The 20,779-nt window shown below is 42.6% G+C and overlaps 1 protein-coding gene across 1 annotated transcript in view; it reads left to right on the top strand.

The window, feature by feature from the left end:
- The window catches only part of LOC115377796 (SH3 and multiple ankyrin repeat domains protein 1-like), a 32,284-nt gene that overhangs the window by 1,975 nt on the left and 9,530 nt on the right, over nt 1-20,779 (top strand). The window contains exons 2-17 of the mRNA XM_030077820.1: nt 2,185-2,388; nt 3,917-3,988; nt 4,092-4,200; nt 5,405-5,556; nt 6,398-6,565; nt 7,800-7,841; nt 8,616-8,732; nt 8,862-8,939; nt 9,668-9,734; nt 9,961-10,136; nt 10,621-10,751; nt 12,259-12,389; nt 13,205-13,318; nt 14,426-14,504; nt 19,963-20,045; nt 20,245-20,369. Of these exons, the coding sequence (XP_029933680.1) occupies nt 2,185-2,388; nt 3,917-3,988; nt 4,092-4,200; nt 5,405-5,556; nt 6,398-6,565; nt 7,800-7,841; nt 8,616-8,732; nt 8,862-8,939; nt 9,668-9,734; nt 9,961-10,136; nt 10,621-10,751; nt 12,259-12,389; nt 13,205-13,318; nt 14,426-14,504; nt 19,963-20,045; nt 20,245-20,369 (1,848 nt within the window). The remainder of the gene's footprint in view (nt 1-2,184; nt 2,389-3,916; nt 3,989-4,091; nt 4,201-5,404; nt 5,557-6,397; nt 6,566-7,799; nt 7,842-8,615; nt 8,733-8,861; nt 8,940-9,667; nt 9,735-9,960; nt 10,137-10,620; nt 10,752-12,258; nt 12,390-13,204; nt 13,319-14,425; nt 14,505-19,962; nt 20,046-20,244; nt 20,370-20,779) is intronic.

Raw genomic sequence — 20,779 nt, 5'->3', positions numbered from 1 at the left:
CTCTGAGCTGAGATATAATTGAACCGAATTAATGGGAGATGGAGAGAGGGATCGAACATTAGAAGCTGGCAAAAGAGAGAAGTGGAGGGAGGCGGTGGTGGGGAAATGCTGTGGGGATAGAGGTGATGGATGAATAAGCAAAGAGGGAGATATATTTACAAACACCACAAAGCTGCAGGATGAAGATCTGAGCAATTCTCCTGAGCGGATGCAAGTAGTGCAGGAAACAACCACCAAAATTCTTGCTTGTATAACAGAATGACAGGGGAGGAAAGTGTCATTCTAGTATATATTGCATCAGCCTTTTCTCCTGAGGATTAGCCACACACACTCACACACTCACACACACACACACTCACACACACACACACACACACACAAAAATGTATACATAAATGTATATTCCCATATGTGTGTGCACAGACACAAATATACTGTACAACTCACACACACACACACTCACACGTCCTCCTCATGTGGTTTACCTCCCAGAGACCACCGAGACATTGCTACGGCAACGGGCGCCTGCCTCCTCTAATGAATTGGTTGCCATGCCAATAGTGTTGGCTACACTGTCAAACAGTGCAACCTAGCGGGGGGTGGGCGGTGGGGTAGAGGGGGGTGGAGGAGGGACTTGGATCTCTGCTGAGCGGTGCAGTTTTACTCACAGTTCCACAAAATGGAACAATAGATCCATACATCTAATTTAGGCCTCTCATTCCCGTTCATAAAGCCGTGCACCCAGTCAGCGCCGTCCAGCCGCTGCGGCCTTTAATGGGAAAAGGGATAAAAAAAAAAAAAAAAAAAAGCCCTTGTCCTCCTGTGGAAATGCATGGAAATGGAATAGTATGAGAAAATGGGCAGTGCACAAATCACCGTAAAATCTAATTAAGTGTACCACAAGCGCATAATACACCCAAGGTATTTTTCTCATTGTGGCCGCCGAGCCTCCGGTGTATCACACACAGACATAGCAGGCAAAGGAGCTTTTCTTTCCAGACGAGTTTGTTCTGTCCCCAATGGATTGTGGTGCAGATATAACATTATGTATGCGCAGATCAAAGAGGAAAATAACCAAGTGGAAATATTTTTTTTTCCAAGTGTAGAATCTTTGCATTAACTGGTTTAAGAGGAAAAAGTGATGGGAAAATGTGAGCAAGGCTTGAATATTATTAAGACCAATGGCCTATAAGTCATCTTATTTTTATGAATATGGCAGAGGATTAATTATTTAAAGACAATGCATTCCTATTCAGCACACGCAACCGCGCACATCACGTTCTTATGCATACATCACTCACTAACCCGTTTACCATCATGCAACAGTGCTGAACCTTAATATTAAAATATGACATGTTGCGACGCTGGCTTAATTTAACTGTCACTGTTTGTGACCATACCAAGGTAAAACACAATTACCGGTGCACACACACGCGCGCGCGCACACACACATCACACAACACAACATATTAAAAACCTGTCTAAATTCCCTGGAGTTATTTATTAAATACCAGTTATTAAAAATTTTTATTTGGTGTAGAGCTGCCCTGGAGGCAGAAATAATCTCATTGGTTGAGTTATATCTCTGTGGACGGAGCCAAAAAACCTAAATAACCTTAGATTTCAGCAATAAGCTTATATGAAACAAAACACCTTACTACCAGTGGGGAAAAAAATCAATTTAAAGCTGCACTATGCAAAATTGCAGAGGTTCAATAGAAGTGAGGACCGTTTACACTAAAGTGACAAAAACTGTGGCAGAAGCATGAAATTTGATTGCTGAATCTATATGGGTCTCATCGTTGCTGATTCGCTGATAAATTATGTGCATATTCTGTGTTTGTTTGTTTTGTTTTACTTGTTTTTTTTTGTCAGTTGAGTGTAAGCAGTCGTCACTTGAATCGACCTTCAGCTTCAAGCCTATCTGACCTTTCACGTTTAAACTAGCCGTACCACACTAGCCGGTTGACTTTCCCTGATTTCTTTTTTCCAGTTTATAATGTGTTACTTCCCTTTTCTGTCAGTTAGCTAGCTTGTGCTCTGAAAAACTGTTTCCTTGGCTCCTCCCACCGAAGCCAGCCACTGAGATGATTTCTGCCTCCAGTGCAGCTCTGCCTCGGAGAAATGTTTGTCCAACAGCAGACTCACTCCCAGCTCCCCTGTGCCTCCCTCTCTCTCCGTCAGAGGTGTCTGCAGTTTGACTCGGACTCAACTGTGTGGAACGCCAAGCAGCAGGTCATCTGCTCCCTCAGCGAGTCGCTGTGGGACGTCTACAACTACGGCCTCTTCCAGCCGGCCGGGGATGGACGGGACGCCAAGTTCCTGGAGGAGGAGCGCACCCTGCGAGAATACCCACAGTCCTTTGAGAAAGGGGTGCCTTACCTGGAGGTATGCGGGTGGAGGGGGTGGGAAAGTGCATTGACTCTGTGCTTTTGAATTGTATTTGAGCCTGTGCCTTGCTTAGTGTTTAAAGGAGAATTCAGAAAAAAAAAACTTGTCAAACTTTAGTTCACACTTATCTTTTATTCTGACTTTTATATTGCTAAAGCAGGCACCTCAAAATGTATTATTTATTATGAAATGAATTATTTATTGTTACAAACTTATTATTAGGATGTTTTGTGTGTGTGTGTGTTGTGTTGTTGCATCACCAAACTGCATGGCAAGAGAGGGCTAAATAAAAAAAATGTAAAGCCTGTGGGTTTCCTGTTAAAAGTTAAACATCCTGAACTTTTCAAAAAGTCGATGTGCAGTCTAGATACAGGAGTACAACCGCACGTAAAAATGTTCTTTCAGCCATCTCATCTTTGCAGTTCAGTGATGTTATGAAATTGCATCACACTTTGAAACCACATGACTTATTAAAAAACATGTAAATACTTTTGTAAAATATAAACTCAAAGGCCAGTTTTGGTACAATTACAATTCTCACTTTACCTCCACGCTCTCCTGATCAGTGAAGTGAATGAATTGTGAACAAACTCTAACGAAGGCAACAGCAGCATCGTGGATTTAACTGCACCCTCTAAAACTGAGGCTAATGTCATGTGGAAAGTGGGTTGCGAGCTGGTGTGAGGTGACACAGATTTACACTGTGGCTCCTCGTGCCGTGAGACAGTGATGCTACAGTGCTCTCTGGTGGCTGCTCTCCTGTAAATGTCCATGACCTGGGTGGGGCTCAAAGCACTGTATGCACAGCAGCTTGGCTTGAAACCAGAAAACTGCTTACAGTCTTGACAAGGCACCAGGTAAAAACTTACCAGGTTACGACGAGGCTTTAGATCTCAAAGGAAAATTTCACTCTAAAGCACAATTTATCCGTGCTGTTCCACTAATCTAGGACAGTTCAGTCTAGCTGGCACTTATGTGATTTGGTGGATGCTTTTATGCAGAACACTTGCAGAACCGTGCATACAGTTTTAGCATGGGCAGTCTCAGAGGGAATCAAACCCCTTACCCTAGCAGAAATACTGCCATGCTGTACCCACTGAGCTACACATATGAAAAAGTGTCGCCCCAAACCGAGGCACAGAGAGCTAAACGTCACCTGATATCTTCAAAAACATAAATCCTGGGGCTTTTCCAGTGACAGTGAACAGCTAGCAGAATTTGTGGAGACAGTGAGGTGGTTTAACAGGGGCTGTATAACAGCAATAATGATACTTTTTCAGGTTAATAGCTGCGAGACTGAAATAAACTCATTTGCATGTAATTCCCAAGCCAGTAAAATATCTTTCAGTTCATTTTCAGTGTTGCAGCTCAAGGTCGTACAGATTTAGAGCCTTTGAGTCATGATAACTGGAAATCCGTTTTGATTTTTGATTTGAGGTATGGCGTCATCGATGAATTTAAGCATGTTATAATACTGTAAGTTGAAAGTTCAGCATTTTCACACAAACCTCTCCCTGGGTTCCAGTTTAGGTATAAAACCAGAGTGTACAAAGAAACAAATCTGGATGAAAAACTGCTTGCCAAACTCAGCACAAAGGTACTTTATTTCCTTTTCTTCTTGAGTGTGCACATTTTGCTGCTGCACAGTATTCATTTCCACTCACACACATCCTCTTCCCTCTTCCTCTACCCGCTCCAAGGCCAGTCTGAAGAAGTTCCTGGACTATATTCAGACCGGAGCGACAGAGAAGATAGCAAAGATCCTGGAAAAAGGTCTTGACCCCAACTATCATGACCCTGACAGTGGAGGTGAGTTTGTAAAAAGCCTGTAAATGTTATCTGACTCTTTTTTGTTGTTGTTGTTGTTTTGTGTTCAAATAAGCAATTAATTTTGTTGCTAATGAGTCTTGTAAGTGCTTTAAAAGCAGAATTAGTTAATCAGCAGTTACATAATTTGGCTGCGGTTTAGTTTTTTGCTGCTTGTTTCTCCTCTGTTAAAAGACAATGCCAACCTACAGCACTTAAATACTGTTTGAAACAAAGACTGGCAATTTACCTTGTTGATTTTTATACTTTATATTTTTTATACTGCAGTGGATAACTGTACAATGCAGTTGTATCGCAGAAAAAGATGAATAATCCAACGCATTATGGTAAACATGGTTTAGGTGTCCCTCAGGATCAAAGAGCAAGAGCTTCTTTTAGGGCTGCAGTGACTAGTCAAATATTTGATTAGTTGCCAACTTCTCAAATGTGAATATTTTCTGGTTTCTTTAGTTCTCTATGACAATAAACTATTTGTGTTGTGGACTGTTGTTTGGGACAAAATAAGACATTTGAGGACGTCACCTTGGGCTGTGGGAAGTGATCAACATTTTTCTCACATTTTATGGACCAAACAACTACTCTGTTAATCAAGAAAATAATCCACAGATTAATTGACAATGACAATTATCATACATGCAGCTCTATCGCCTTTGTACACAATATTTTGCACACATACACAGTGACAAGCCGTCAGTATCTCTGCCGTAGAGATAACCAGTTCTCCACTGACTGTCGCCCCGCTAAACCAGAATGCACTGCAGGCTGCGGCTTGAATCTTGTCTTGGTTGTATTTTTGTATCGTGGATAACCAGGCAGGTTTTTTCTCAGCTCTCACTCTTACTTGACTGGAAAACTTTCCACATCATGATTGCCCTCTACCCTCTCTGGGGGTTGTCAAAAATCATTCTGGGAAATGTAGGAAATCACCAACTGCAGCAGAAATAGCCGAGACAGGTTGATGGAAAGTGACGGAAAATGAGCATTTGTTGATACTGACACCTTCTCCTTCTCCCTGGCCGACTGTCTCCTGTCTGTTTCCCCCGTGCATCATCTTCTCCTCTCTCTCCCTACTTTACCCTCTCTCTCTCTCTCTCTCTCTCTCTGATATAATCTTCCTTCTCTCTTCCTGTGCACTATTTTCTCTCTCTCCCCTTCTCCTGCATCCCCCCACTCCCCTGTGAATCAGAGACCCCGCTCTCTGTGGCGGTGCAGGCGGGCCTGCCGGTGGAGACCATCAGGGTGCTGGTTCAGGGCGGCGCTCATTTGGACTTCAGAACCAGAGACGGTCTGACACCCGTGCACAAATCTGTCAGGGCTTACAATCACACCGGGCTGCTGGTAATAACGAGCTCCTCGCATTAAATCCACACATGCAAACGGCAAACACTCCCCCAAGTAAAGCTGGGCAATATGGGTGAAATTAATATCCCAAAATAATGAGAAATCCCTTCAGTACTGATATATAACCATATCTGTTCACATCTGTGAAATCACATGCTAAATAGTGCTGAAACGATGAGCTGATTAAGAGATTAGTCAGTCAACAAAAATCAATATAGCATAATTTTCATAAGCATGTTAGTCATTTTAAAAAAAATCCCAGCTTCAGATCACTAACATTTTCTTACTTTTCCCCATTCGTATTGTTATGAAATTAATACTTTGGGTTTTTTTGGCTGCTGGTCAGCAACCTGAAGACATTCCCTTGGGTTCCTCACACTGCCTTTGAGCATTTTTCATTATTTCTTTCACTTTACAGACAGTATAATTGATCAATGCATTGCAAAAAAAAATATTATAGATTAATAAACAATGAAAATAGTAATCAGCTGCAGCCCTAATGCTGAATAATCAAATTGTTGGTCATTGTATTGACCTGTAGGGTAAAATCAAACACGATAAACTGTCAAATTTTCAAACAATGTTCAGTAATTTGTTGCCGATCTAATTTTGTGAAAGACATTTATCACTGATATTTGCTATGTAATACAATAAATGATAATACTGAGTTACAGCCCAGCCCTACGGTCAATCACATCTGTGTTTATACATTCTGGCTTTCTTTTTTCACTTTTTCTCTCTGACCTCTGTTAACACACACACACACACACACACACACACATTTCAGAACAGCAGTGCCTTTCTCTTACCCTCTCTCCATGCCCGTGCCTCCTGCCAGGCTCTCTTGGCGCTGGGAGCGTCTCCGGACTACAAAGACCGCTGTGGCCTGACCCCGCTGTACCACACCGTGCTGACAGGGGGCGACACCTCCTGCTGCGAGACGCTCCTCTACTACAGGGCCAGGCTGGGCACGAGGGACGAAAACGGCTGGGACGAGTCTCATCAGGTAGCAACGTGTTTTCCATTTAGATTTATGCTCAACTTACCAAACATCAGCTGTCTGTCTGTTCATTTATCAATCAGAGCTCGACAGAGACTCCAATCAATTCATGATCCAGTGGTTGGCGACTCTGTTGAAGAATGATTTTTCAGTGAGATTCAATTCATATCAAAAATTCAGTCAATTACTGTATTTGATTCAGTGCTTTTAGCCAAAAGTTTATATCCATTAATTTCGATAAGCACATGCAAAAACGCAAGACTACCCTTTCAAGTCTCATTAAAAACACACACACACACACACACACACACACACACACACACACACACACACACACACACACACACACACACAAACCTTTTCTTAAACACATTTTCTCTTGATTTTTTGTTGTTGTGATTCACATTGTTTTGTCTTCTTTTATTGCTTTACATTCCTGCCTTAATTCTTGTTCTATTTAATTTGATTTAAGTTCATTTTAGTTTCTGCCTATCTCCTACTCTCTTATCTCTGTGGGCATTCACTGATCTGTTCACTGTTATTCTGTTTTACATCGCTTTCAATCACATCCCTTGAACTTGATTATGAAAGGCATTATATAAATAAAGTTTTAAATAAAAAAAAATAATTTTAAAAATTGGTTTTTGATTTTTTATTATTATTATTATTTCTGAAATTTAAAAAAAAATCAAACAGTAAAACTACTTAAACCTTATTTAACAAAAAAAAAAAAGAATAATAACACTAATACTACAGCTCATAATGATAATATATGATTCATTTCAAAGCATTTCATGTCAATTCAACCTAAGATGGAACAGTTCTTTTTATTTTATTCATTTTTTGGGTTGGTTGACGCAGTTGAACCTGCAGGATTTCTAATTGAGTTGATTAAGTGTCTGTCTCTCTCTATACATCTGTTTTCTTCGTTGTGAATTTCCAACATGGTTTCCTCGAATATTTTTATGTGGAAAGACGTTTCTGATATCGTTGTGTCTCATCCTTTGTCTCTGTGTATGTGTCGGTGTCAGTGCACTGCCTTCTCTCTGTTTTATCTGTGTTGTTGTTGTTGTTGTTGTTATTGTTGTTTACCATCACCCTCCTCTCTCTCCTTATCCTCTCTCTCTCTCAACATTTTTTCACACTCCTTCCCGCCCCTCCACTCCCCATCGAACGACATTCTCTCACTCATCTCCCCATTCTCTCTCCTTCCTCCCCTCCTTCTTCTCTCTTTCCATAGCACAGGGATGAAGAGGAGTATGGAATGCAAGAAATACATAAGGTACCCTTCATCCTCACCATTAACCACATGCCATGATCACTCTCGCAGTCAGAAAGAGACCCCGGACAAAGAGAAAAATGAAAATGAGCTGAGTGCAAACTGAAAAAAAAAAAAAAAAAAAAAAAGGCTGAGAAAATGAGAGAAGGCACCACACAGTTTCTGTACAGCTGCTCCAATCAAAATCATCTCAAGCTGAGTCCAGTTTCTGAAAGCACATTGGATTTTATCTCTTTCTTTGATATGGGCAAATGTGGGTACATTGCCTACATCACGTCTCTGTGGCATTCTAGTAAATTTGCGTCTGTGCTGCAAGCTGGTTGTCATGGTATTTTATTTTCGCTTCTGCCCTATGCATCCCTCCTTTATTTTGTATGTATCTTGTGTTATTTTAGTCCCTGCAGAAAAATATGAGGAAACCTGTCGGCCTGCTGAAGGCTCATTTCTGTCCTTTTAATATTGTGTCCTTTGTTATTTCGTGTCACTGTGGTGCGGATGTAATCGCCAGCTTTATTCCCTTTGCTCTGACCTGTTTTTTTTTTTTTTCTATAAAAGTAATTGGTGTCTAAATGTGGATGTAAGACATATTCTCCCCTTTTCTGGCTCTTTGTATCTCACTCTCAGTTTCGTTTCCTCTTTTCTTTCTCCGTCCTGCTCTTTCTAATGTGTTCAAACTGTTCTAAATGAAAGCCACCCTTTCCCTGTTCCCTTGTCCCATCGTATATGCTCTATCCTGCCAATTTCTGAACCTTTCCTTCACACGCTTGCCATTGAAAGGCTTGCCAGAACGGCTTTGCCCAGCACTTGGAGCACCTTCTGTTTTATGGGGCAGACACCACCGCGCAAAATGCCTCAGGGAACACTGCGCTTCACATTTGCGCCCTGTACAATAAGGCAAGTATGGAAACAAATACCTGACAATAAACTTTAAGCGTTGCAAATAAAACAGCTACTGCAGCTTGTCAAACAGCTCGTGTGTCTAAGTTAATGTTAACCAATCACTTTCCCTCTCTGACCAATCAGGAAAGCTGTGCCCGTGTTCTTCTGTACAGGGGAGCCAATAAGGAGGCAAAGAACAAGCAGGGCCAAACCCCTTTTCAGGTAAAATGTTTGGGGTGTAACAGAGATTCAGTTTGAGTCACCATCCTGTAGTTGGTGACTCATTTTAAGAGCGATTTCTCTCTCTTTTTTTTTTTTTTTTTTTTTTTGAATGATTCAATTCAAGTTTGCACAGCCTGATTCGAGTCAATAATTTCATTCAGTATTTTTAGATGAAATGTATTATCCATGAAATAAAAATGCAATGCAATAATATATAAGATTATAAGACTGTTTTTTTTTCTTCTGACATTAAGAAATCAGATGACAGAATTAATCATTAATTAAGCTGAATTCATAATATACTGTTACTACATTACCACAAATTTAGTTGTTTTTTTTTTTGTTTTTTTTTAATTATGTGCAAATCGATTCAAAGCATTTCATATCCATTCCGGCCAAAATCAGAGTGATTCATTCTATTATTTCTTTGAGCAGCTCAGTGTAGCTGAATGAATTCAATGAATGAATGTTTTTCAGCCATGTAGATATTATCAGTGAAGACATTTTGTCATATTTTCAGAGGTGTGACAGGTCAAGTCAGATGTATTTGTAAAGCAAGTTTGACCAGTTGGTTTTTCACAAACTGCTTTACAGAAAAGAAAATGGTGCAGATGAAGATGAAGACCGGATAAAACGAGGGACAGGAATGATAATTAGGTGTGGAGCATTAACAGAGGCAACCTTGTGTTTTCTTAATTATTGAATTTTTTGTTCTCTGTTTTTGGCAGCTAGCTGTAATGTCTGGCCATTTTGAACTCGGGGAACTCATCAAAAACCATAGAGATTCTGACATAGGTAAGTCTTCATGTTAAACCTGGTGTCTTCTGAGGCCTCGTATTTAATCCCACTGCTGCCCGTCTCCTGAATCTGTCAGCTCTTCACCCTCACAATTTTCATTTTTTCTTGCTCACAACTTTTTTTCCCCTTTCCCTCTATCACCTCCTGCCCTCCTTCACTCCTCACCCGTGACCTCTCACCCCTTTATCCCCCGCCATCACGCCTCGCTTGCCTCTATCCTCAGTGCCCTTTTTGGAATCGCCAAAGTACGTTGCCAAGCGACAAGAGAGCGCCCGCACACTGCCTCTCCCCTTCCTCCAGTCCTACCCTCTCCTGCGCGCAAACAGTGATAACACCATGACCCCGTCTGACCCTCTGGCCCTGCCCAACAAGGCCGCCACCAGTCCCATCCCCAGACAGGTACCGAGGGTGGATGTTGAACAACTAACCCAACATCTCTGCACTGCAAATCTCCACCTTCACAAGCATTTCAGTGTCACATTTTGTGTTAAAATCTTGTTCTTCCCACAACAAGTGGACAAAAATCTGCCAATGGGATGAGATAATCCCATGTATTTCTAATCCTAATGTCTAAATCTAATGGGCTGATCTGCCGCTTTCTGCTTTTGTTTCTACATATTTATTCTTGTTCCCTGAAAAATTCCTGAAACAAGTGAAACTTCACTGGAAACATGTGGGATTTTCTCATCCCACTAGCAGCTTTTCACTTGGTTTAAGAAAAACAAGATTTTAAAACTAATTGTGAGACGAAATGACGTGTCATGATGGAGATTTTTTGCTGTATGGCATCTTTGCCTGCCAGGTTTTAGATTTTTTAATTTTTTAATTTATTTATTTATTTTTGGTTTGTGTGTGTGTATTTGACTTTCCACGTTATTTGCAGAGTCAGCGCAGAGCTTCAGTAGGCATGAGGAGCTCCAGCAGCCCCAGAAATCGAACTCGCTCCCCATCCAGAGGGAGGGGAGGCCAGAGTGACACAGAGGAGAGGCACCGTCAGCCACGAGGCCGGCTGGGGTAAGGAGCCAAACAAGGGAAAATATACCAACTTACATATACATTAACATAAACAGGGCAATAGGCTGCAATTTTATTTATGTATTTATTTATTCTTTATTTCATTCATTTATAAAAGGGAAAAAAAATTTAATATAAATACAAACGTTCCCGGATCTTGAATGAAAGGGAGCAGAAAGAAGAATAATCTTATTTAATCTGCCCCTTTATCCCAAGAAATCCAGTTACAAAGAACGTAATTTAAAAAACAAAGAGCGTCACAGAGAACTGAGTCTCCAGTGTTTGATCCTAAACAAAGACGACACCAGCTCATATCACTGATGAGTTGAAGGTGTGTTAATCGGTGAAATCACCTGCAAAATGATGCAGCCACACCTTCGGCCTGTCAGTGACAACATGAACCTTCCCTCTACGTTTCACCAAAATCATTCTGGCGGTGTCACATTTATTTAAAAAAACTGAGCTTAAAACACACAACAGTGAAGACGCAGGAAACAATGTGAAGATACTTCACCCCTCTGCATTATATCAACATTACATCAACTATCATTTTATATCAACTCAATCAGTACCAAGGCACGCTGTTGCACGATGGGAGACATTAGTATTCACTCTTTAGGGTGTGAGTGCGGTTTGCTGTGATTTTCATGGCCTGTCTGCAGGCGGTAAGTTAAAATACTTTCTGGAGAGAGAGAGAGAGAGAGAGAGAGAGAGAGAGTGACAGCTCTGTTTCGGGCTCTAATGATCTTTGTGGCAGCGCAGATAAGACGTACAATGTGTGTTTTTTTGGGAAGTTGCAGCATCATAGGCTCTTAAGCATTCCCATTTGTATGTACATGTGCAGTAACGACCTGCTCTGTGGCTGTATTTTGGCTTGCCACCAGCTGGTAGTCTCTGCTGTTTGGGTTGAACTGAAAATCCTCTCCTTTGATTTGCTTACATTCAGCAAAAGGAAATAGGTACCACAGAACTGCACAAAATTGTCAATTACAGATGAGTCCTGCCATATCAGATTTTGTTTTTATTGCACCAAGGATGGCTGTGTCATCTGGGATTTTACTGTAACCATGTGGATGTTTGGCTTGTATTGCTTTGACAGAAATTGCTGCAGAGGGTTGAAGAAAGTGGGGGAGCTCACAAAGCCTTGAGCCGCTCCTGAGCTGCTCCTGAGCTCATGACAATTAGCACAGGGACGGGGTTCGCTTTGTGAGAAAAGGAGTGATACGCCCGATTTCTGTGCAAGTTCACGTTCAGTTCCTGTAACTCTCTGAGTCGTGTGTGAGGCTGGATTGTAGAAAAGCTGAACTAAAGACTATCGACAGTAGCAGAAACCGTTCTTGTGATTAAAACTTTTTTGCAGTTTAACTTTTGCTTGCATGGTGTGAAACACTTTTATGTTCTCTTTTTTTTTTTTTTTGCCGTTGTATACAACTCATCTCGTCACATCTCATGATACAGCTTCATCTTGTGGTTTTGTAACAATCTCTCTCTCTCTCTGTCTCTGCAGCTCGAACTTTGGGGGGAGTCAGATGAGGCGTATGTACAGTGCAGTACCAGGAAGGGTGTATGTGGCCACGCGCGCCCACTCTGCCAGTGGAGACAGAGAGCTCACCCTCAGCAAAGGAGACAAAGTTAAAGGTGAGATGGAGGGCTGACAAAACGCTGCCATGTCTTTGTCTCACGAACCCATTTCAAATCCATTTGATGCAGAAATGTGTGGGTATCAGTGTGAACAAGCAGAAAAGCAGTTTTTGCTTTCCTGATATGCTGACATTTCAGTGTTTTCCTCGGACAGGGGATTGATGAACGTGATCTTAAGGGAAAAAAAGTGAACCCAAAATATAGTAAAACCTGGAAAAAAGAATGATAACATAATTAGATAGGTGATTATTTTTTTCCTTTTGCTTTACCAACCGTCATGTTGGAAGATTTGCATCGATGTTTAATAGTCATACAGGGAGAAATCAATCACAGAAGAGGCAGGAAACTAATTTCTCCACAGCAGCAGCAGCCTCCATAGACCAGAGTGCAATGCAGCCACAAGTACGGGGTGCAGCTGCAGTCACAGACACACCTCTGTTGCCATGAACTGCTTGGCTAACTAACTACAATTATACATCCGTACACCGTCCTTTGATTGATGTTGAAAGTTATTCTGGGAAACGTGGCAAGATGTAGAGGCTGAGGCTGAAATAGACAAGGCAGGTTGAGGGACAGTGTGTGCAGGAAAGTCGATCGCAACAGTTCATCACAAAATAACTCCTGCAATGCATTGAGCATCACAGACTGATGATGTATACCAGTGTAGGAGTATCTGAGGGTGGATCTTTCCTTTAATGTGACTCATTGCAATGTATCTGCTGGCCTTATCTTTCTTTGCAATGTTTCTCCTTCTTTTCTACATGACACTACTATATCTATCTATCTATCTATCTATCTATCTATCTGCTCAGTGTTGAGTGTAGGAGAGGGGGGCTACTGGGAGGGGACGGTGAAAGGTCGCACCGGCTGGTTTCCCTCAGAGTGTGTGGAAGAGGTGGCAGCTCTCAACAAGGACAATCGACCAGGTGGGAGCTTCCCCTCAGTGTTACCTTTCAAAATAATCACTCAAGCCAAAGGTGAATGTTGAGCCCATTATCCAGAGTGTCTTCTCTCCCTCGTGAATCCCTGTGTGTGCATGTTTTTTTTTTTTTTTTCTTCTTTTTTTTTTTGTGGTAACCTGTTGCCAGAGTTTTAATTCTGTTGTCCTGGTAGATAAGAAGCAAATGTTTTATGTTATTATCATCAGGTCCAACTCATTTGTGTGTCTGCATCTCAAAAATAACTTGCATACATACTACAGTCATGTTAGCATTTTGAGAGGTAGCCTACATTTAGTTTTTTTTTTTCATGATTATTCTCAAAAACCAACATTATTTTGCAGTCATGCTGCCAGTGTTCAGTGTTTCTTCACCCTTTATATTTTTGCCATACAATGTAATGATTTTGTTGCATCATGTAATAACATCATTGAAAAAACTACAGTAGCCCTGTTTGTCCACTGAGGGTTCTCTGAATGTCTGTATTAATTTCAAGATATTCACATCTATTTGGGGGAGAAGCAGTTTTCATTCACAGAACAATGTTTTTATGAGGTGAGGCAGGTGCACACATCTCCTCGGAATACATTATTACACTTTGTTTATCATCTCAAAAATTTGTTTTTGAATTCGTTTTCAGTTGGATGAAAGATAACAGTGTCTAGTGGTAGGGAAATAAGTCACAGGACAACTGCTGCTCTGATAATAGCATGTAAAAATATCCAGGAATTTTTAGATGAGCGAGAGGGCATGCTGGAAAATGGGCCGAACAGTCGCTGTTATCCTTTAAGTCAGTGCAACACCCTGCAAATGTCACGTTCATGTTTATCAGCAGGCCCGTGCACAGCAGTCCCTGACACATACACAGCACAAGCTTTCACTTTGGTCTTGTTTTTCACAGCTGCATGGTTTGCACAGCAAGACAACCATATGCCATGAACAGAAAAAAAAAAAAAAAAAATAAGGACATGAGAACATGGTGTAAATATGTTTGATTCACATGTGTTGTGCTAAAGGCAAGGCAACGCTTGTGTGGAAAGACAAAGCACGTGTTGTGACAGGAAATTTAAACTGCACATATGTTGTGCCTTTCAGAGATGCGCAGTGAAAAAGCCAAGAGGAAACTATTTCGAAATGTCACCGTTGGAGGCTACGATGGGGTCGATGGCCCCAGGTAAGAATCAATTGACAGTCGCTACTAGAACAATATCGATATTATATCGGTATTGTGACACAAGATATCGCCTGGGATTTTGGATAACATAATATAATATCGGATATGTGTTGTCTTTCACTGTTTGTAAAGGCTGCATTTCAATAAGTTGTAGCTGTTCTATCATTGTCTTGCTTGGTTATCATATCCACGTTGCTCATGACTCTTTATCAGAAATATTCTCTGTGTAAATATTGCATGAAATCACTGACAGTCATGCCTAAAATATCACAATATCAGTATCGAGGTATTCAGACAGAGACATCGTGTTGTTTGATTTTGTCTATTTTGCCCAGCCGTAGTTGCTATGTCCCTTATAATGCCTAGACGTACCCAGCAACTGATGTGTGGTCAGTAAGTGGGTTAAAACAGGCATTTTCGCCACAAATGAGCAACTGTAATATTCAATCCAGCGGTAAGCCAAGCCTGCTGCCTTTCAGTTTAATCAGTATCGAGAAAAACTAGACTGAATCTCATTGGCTGTAACCCCTGCTGATGTTTCAGCTGTGGCTTGTCACATGAGCTTGTGGGCAGCACATGAACTGTCTATTCTCTGCTTTATTAAGGGCAGACTGTCAGGCTAGTCAAGGTGATTGAAATAGTAGACCATGCTGGGTTGACACGCTGTTGTTTTGTTGTTAATTGGAGGCTGTGTGCGCATGTGTGTGTGAGTGTGTGTGCCAGTGTGTTTGTGCACGCCTGCCGGTTTGACTTTGTGTGTTCATGCCTTCATGTCGATGTGCCTGCGTGTCTGTTTTCTGCTTGATCCTCCGGTGAAGCTTAGGGTGGAGTGCCCGTTCCCTATTGTTGTGCTGTGTGAACTTGCCCGCAGCTGAAAGCACAAAGAGCAGGCATGTCATTTCACTTGTTTCCCTTTTAGCTCCACCAGACAAACGCACTTGTCTCCGCAATTGTTCCCGCGCTGGCCCTATTCAGATTGTCAGCTACACTACCACATGCTTCACTCTTCCTTCTCGTGCTTGTTTACAATGGAAGACAATAATGACACAATGAATGGCGATGGTGATTTCCTGCTTCTCCTCCATTGCATCTGTCTGATCTGCCAGCATCACGCCGCAGCCGAGCCCCAGGCTGCTACAGTGCTGCATTATGAAGCTTTGTATGTTTATGTGTGTGTGTGTGTGTGCTAGTATGCCCATGTCTCTCTGTGCGCCTTTGTACACACAGGCTAGTACATCATCCTGCTGATGAGTCATGAGGAGGCTGAAGCACCGAGCATTAGTTAGGTCCCTGGGCTAGTGAGGGGGACTTACCAGTTGCCACCCCTGGGCTTTGCAGGCTCTTACGCATTGTAGCTGACATTAGCCCTGCGCTAAGCGGCTCCCACTGTCACTCAGAGACAAATGGAAATAGCAGCCAATGGGGTTACATTACCTGTGTTAAGTTAGTTAAGTGTAATTTCAGCACCGTCGCAAAGTGGTGCTCAATTAAGAGCAGGGTGACGCCGGTGAATGTTCCTCACTGCGGTTAGGCATTTGGGAGAATGTCAATTACTATTTCACAGAGAGAGAGAGAGAGAGTCAGTGAGAGAGAGAGAGAGAGAGAGAGTTAGCCTGTGCCGTGGTGAGAGTGCTCTGTTACGGTTTAGCGGAGAGGAAGGGAGTGAGAGGAAAGTCTGCAAAATGTGTGTGTGAGTAAATCCAGGGTGGGAATCAGCTGTTGGTGAATCTGTGATACGCCAGTCGCTGGATGTGCAAATACATGCACTGCACCCTCCCAACACCATGTCACCACACATCTATAGCCACCCAACCCCCCCCATCACCACCCGACGATTCAACTCTATCTCCCCCTATTCCTTATTTTACCCCCCACCCCCTTCCCCCTTCTTTTCTCCATCCTCACTCTCTCTCTCTCTCTCCCTGTTGTAATAATCTCTGGCTCTCTCTCTCCCCATCTCTGTCTCTTGCTTGTCTGAAATATGCGGGGTGCAGACCAGTGCGCTCTCTCTCCCTCTCTCTCTCTCACTCTCTCTCTCTCTCTTCCTCTTCCCCCACCTCTCTCGCTCTCTCTCTCTCCTCCACTCTCGCGGCTCTCTCTGGCTGAGCTCTCGCTGGAAGACCAGGAGGAGGAGGAGGAGCGGGAGGAGGAGGAGGAGGAGGAGGAGGAGGAGGAGGTGGTGGTGGAGAGCGCGCAAAAGAGGAGGGGGGGACATGGCAATGGGGGGATGCGGAGAGAGAGATTTCTCTCTCTCCCTCTCTTCTTCGTGGCCGTCACTGGGCCCCAGAAACAGGAGCGTGTGGTTCATTTACAGGTAGCGGCTGTTTCCTCATTCATTGGCTGGCTATGGATGTGAGGAGAGGACAATGGAGAGAGGGGAGAGGTAGATGATGCTATTGAGAGGCCGTGCCTTTTCAAAGGCAGACTAATAAGCTATGTATTCTGTGTGTGTATGTGTGTGTGTCTCCAAGCGTGCGCGTGTGTCTATGTGCGTGCGTGTTTTTAATTGTCTTATTCCTGTGCATGTGAATATCTCTGTGGGACGGAAGTGTCTATTGAATGGAGACTCTGCAGCATGTTTATTTCTGTGTCTTCCTCCCATGTATTTCTGAATGCTGTGTGTGTCTCTGTGTGTGTGTGTGTGCGTTTGTGTGTGAAAGGGAGCATATATTGATGCATTTCAGTCAGACAGTGTGGGTGTATTTCATTCTCTTTGAGTCATGATCTCTTAAAGCAGATATTTTTCATTCACCAGCACTTCCCATTTACATGTATTCCTGTTTCTTTAAAGGGCTCCACTGTCTTACCCCATAAAATACGTGTCATTTCCCACTGTATCATTAAGAATGTGTGTTGCAGTCACCATAGACAAGGATGAGAGTGGAGTCAAAAAGTGGCAAGAGAGTGGCTTATCAATTCCTCTTGAGACTGATTTGACATACCAGCAATTTCTGTGTGTGCCTGTGTGTGCACGCATTTGTATTAATGTGCGTTGTGTACGTACATGTACGTTGAGCGTCTATGTGATTTCTACATGTAAGTGTATACGTCATGGTGGTTGATTGTTGGGGGAGTAGCTTCTCTTCTGCATCTATCTCCATGCACAGTGTGTGTCACTAACATCAGTCAAGTGCTTCACATGTGGTGTGTGGGTTCCTGTCCCCACATAGCCAGCCTATCTGCATGTACGTCCCGCAGGCAAATGGTTAAAAAGCTGCCTTTTTTCTCAGTAATTGTGGATGGAGGAGAGGATGACTCAGGAGGGTACATAATAACTCTGTTCTCTAATAGGCTTACAGCTCCGTTGAAGCCAGTTCAGGGAGAGTGTCCTCCTAGCCAGTAGAGATTAACCATGGATGTTGGGTCTGTGTTTGGCTGCAATCAACAGGGTGGACAGTGTGGTGGAAGAGGGGCTGAACAGCTACACATGTGAGCGAAATCTAGTATTTAGTGTTAGCAACACCTCAGAATCACCTTGGGGAAACACGCTGGCTCTGTTCATTGGAAATGGATAGCTGGAGAGCCTAGTGGATCCATCCACCCACTCCATGTTACTTTGATCCTGAGAGAGGGAAAGCATGATGGAGGACAGGGTGAGAGAAAAAGGAATGAGGTGTGAGGAGCAGATGGCTGGAAGGCGGCTGTGCGTTGGCGAAACAGTAACGTTGATGGAGAACGCGCAAGGGATGGACCTCAGTAGGGGGAAAGTAGCGATCGTCTGCTCGGCGCTAAAAGTTATGGCTTGGTGTAGAGGACTTGGGGCCGGGGCACGTGAAGTTAACCCTCATGAATCTACCGTCCTTTTCTCACTGCAAAAAACTGTTCAGCAAGTCATTTAGTCACACATTCAATGTTGAAATCATTTTTCTTAAAGCAAGTGTAAAAACCTGCCAGTAGCATGAGATAATCCCACTTGTTTCCAATGCTAATCAACTTGTTTCCAAATTTGTCTTGAATCAGTCATTTTCTTGATGGGCTGATCATTGCAGTGGGCTGATCTGACTTATTCTGTTGTTTTTCCAAAAAAAAAAAAAAAATCATACTTGTTCCCAGAAAAAAGTAAAAGTACATTGGAAACAAGTGGCAGATTTTTTTCACTTTTGTTTTTTTTTTTTTTTTTTTAAGAAAAACAAGATTTTAAGTCTGAATATGAAACTAAATGACTTGTTGAAATGGAGATTTTTGCAGTGCTAAACTTGGTGTACTCCACTTTGTGATGGCATGAATGCACGAGTGGTTGCTGGATGCCACCAGTAAAGGGACAATGTGGAAAGTAGACACATCAACACATTGGTTTGATATTATTTTATTCCCACCACACACTTGTCATGTTGGTGAATTGTGCACCCAGCACAATGTTGCTGAATTTTTTTGTCAGTCAGCTATTAAGTAAAGACAATTCTGTGACCCGGCAACTCATGCTATTCGCTCACAGTTCAGCCACTCTAGGAAATCAAAACCTTTGATTTGATTTCAGTCGGTGTGCCAGTTTGAGTTAAGCTGAAGAGCACCAACTAATGCAGAAATAAGCCACTGAGGAAAGAAATGTCTGGAATTCCTCTTAAGTCGTACAGCTCTGTTCAAGCCCCGGGCTTTCTAACAGAATGAGGGTGAATTGACATTGTTGGAAAGTCAAGTCCAGAAATGAGTCATGAGATGTGGTTTGCGTGGTGTCTGTTTATTCAGTGCCACATGAGGCGAAAGGCCGTAATACTGCCATAAGTCCCAGACATGGTAATCGAGTAATGAAGCAGATTGACTTGCCGGGCTAAACGTGCAGGAACACCACTTCAGCCATCTTTATAACGAGGTTGCCACGTCAATCAATGAACATCATCAGCTTCTGTGATCACTGGTGCTCCCTCCCACACTCTAATGTTTGGGCGAGTGTAGCTGGTTGTGGAGGGAGATTAGGCGACTGTCGGATTTCCTCCTGTACATAATTTGAAGTGTCATGTATGACCAGTAGTTGTGCGCTGGAGTCGAGCAGTATCCTTGCAAAAGCTGCCAGAGGCGGTGAAAGCTAATGCAGCGATTTAGGTGCATTTGGAAGTTTCCATTATCAGTGAAGTGCATGTGCACATTTTTCTAATGTGCCATTCCCCCCGGCCCAGTAGTTGTCAGCTCTAGCTGGATTAGGCTATACTATGGATTGTCATCCCATATACTCTTACTCCTCACCCATTGTGACACTAACTCTACCCCTGCCATCGACCCTTTTGTACAATAGCGCTTTTTTGTATGACACTCTCAAGCCAACCTATCTTTTGGTGCAGTGTGATTTCATAATGTGATGCAGTATAGCTGTTTCCCACATTGAGAAAAAAAAGCTTTATTTGCATGACAATAACACTTTTCCATTGCTGAAGAAGTCATAGCGATCTTTCTTCCCCTCTCTCTCTCTCTCTCCATTTCTGTCTTTCCCCCACTCCTGCACTCCTGATTCATTCTCTCTAAGTGACTACATCATTAAGGAGAAGACAGTGCTCCTGCAGAAGAAAGACAATGAGGGCTTTGGCTTTGTGCTTAGGGGAGCCAAAGGTAAGACATTGCCTCCTCTCCTCAAAAATTCACCCCAGATCCTTCTGTCTTTATAGATTCTTCAGCCTCTCAGTCTCTGGTGCTGGTTTTTTTTGCCTTCTCACCCTCTCTAATCTCTCCATCCTTCCCTCAATTTCAAACCTATGTTCTTTTTATCCGTCTCCATTCATGCTCGTCCTCTCTGTCTTATCCTCTTCAGCTCAGACTCCCATAGAGGAGTTCACTCCAACGCCAGCGTTCCCCGCGCTGCAGTACCTGGAGTCTGTCGATGAGGGGGGCGTGGCTTGGAGAGCCGGCCTGAGGATGGGGGACTTCCTCATCGAGGTGCTAACAGGCACAGTGGTGGTTTGCATTTGGGACTGTCAACACAAACTGAATTTTAAGTCTTTAATTTTAATACCTAATAAGCAAGCAGGCATGCCATGCGCAGAAGCCTCATTTAGATTAATTGATTAAAAATTCATTCCAAAACACTGCTGAAAAACAGCTATTGATGATGTATGATGCCTTTCTGGGTCCATTTTGTTGTTTGGGGACGTGTTTTTAGCAACTGTGTAAAAGTCAACAACATGACAACACACTTAAGATATTTCCAGTGCAGCAGCAATGTAGTTTGATGAAGCGAAATATTGAGCTATGTAAAAAATCAGCGGCATGTAGCAGATCAGTCTTTGAGAATTAAAGAGCAACAGCTTCTTTCAAACCATTTTGCATTCATGGTGACATTCAGAGAG

Source organism: Myripristis murdjan, chromosome 19 (genome assembly GCF_902150065.1).
Source record: "Myripristis murdjan chromosome 19, fMyrMur1.1, whole genome shotgun sequence".
Lineage (NCBI taxonomy): Eukaryota > Metazoa > Chordata > Actinopteri > Holocentriformes > Holocentridae > Myripristis > Myripristis murdjan.
Note: the sequence above shows the minus strand (reverse complement) of the source record. Positions and strands in the feature narration are given on the sequence as shown.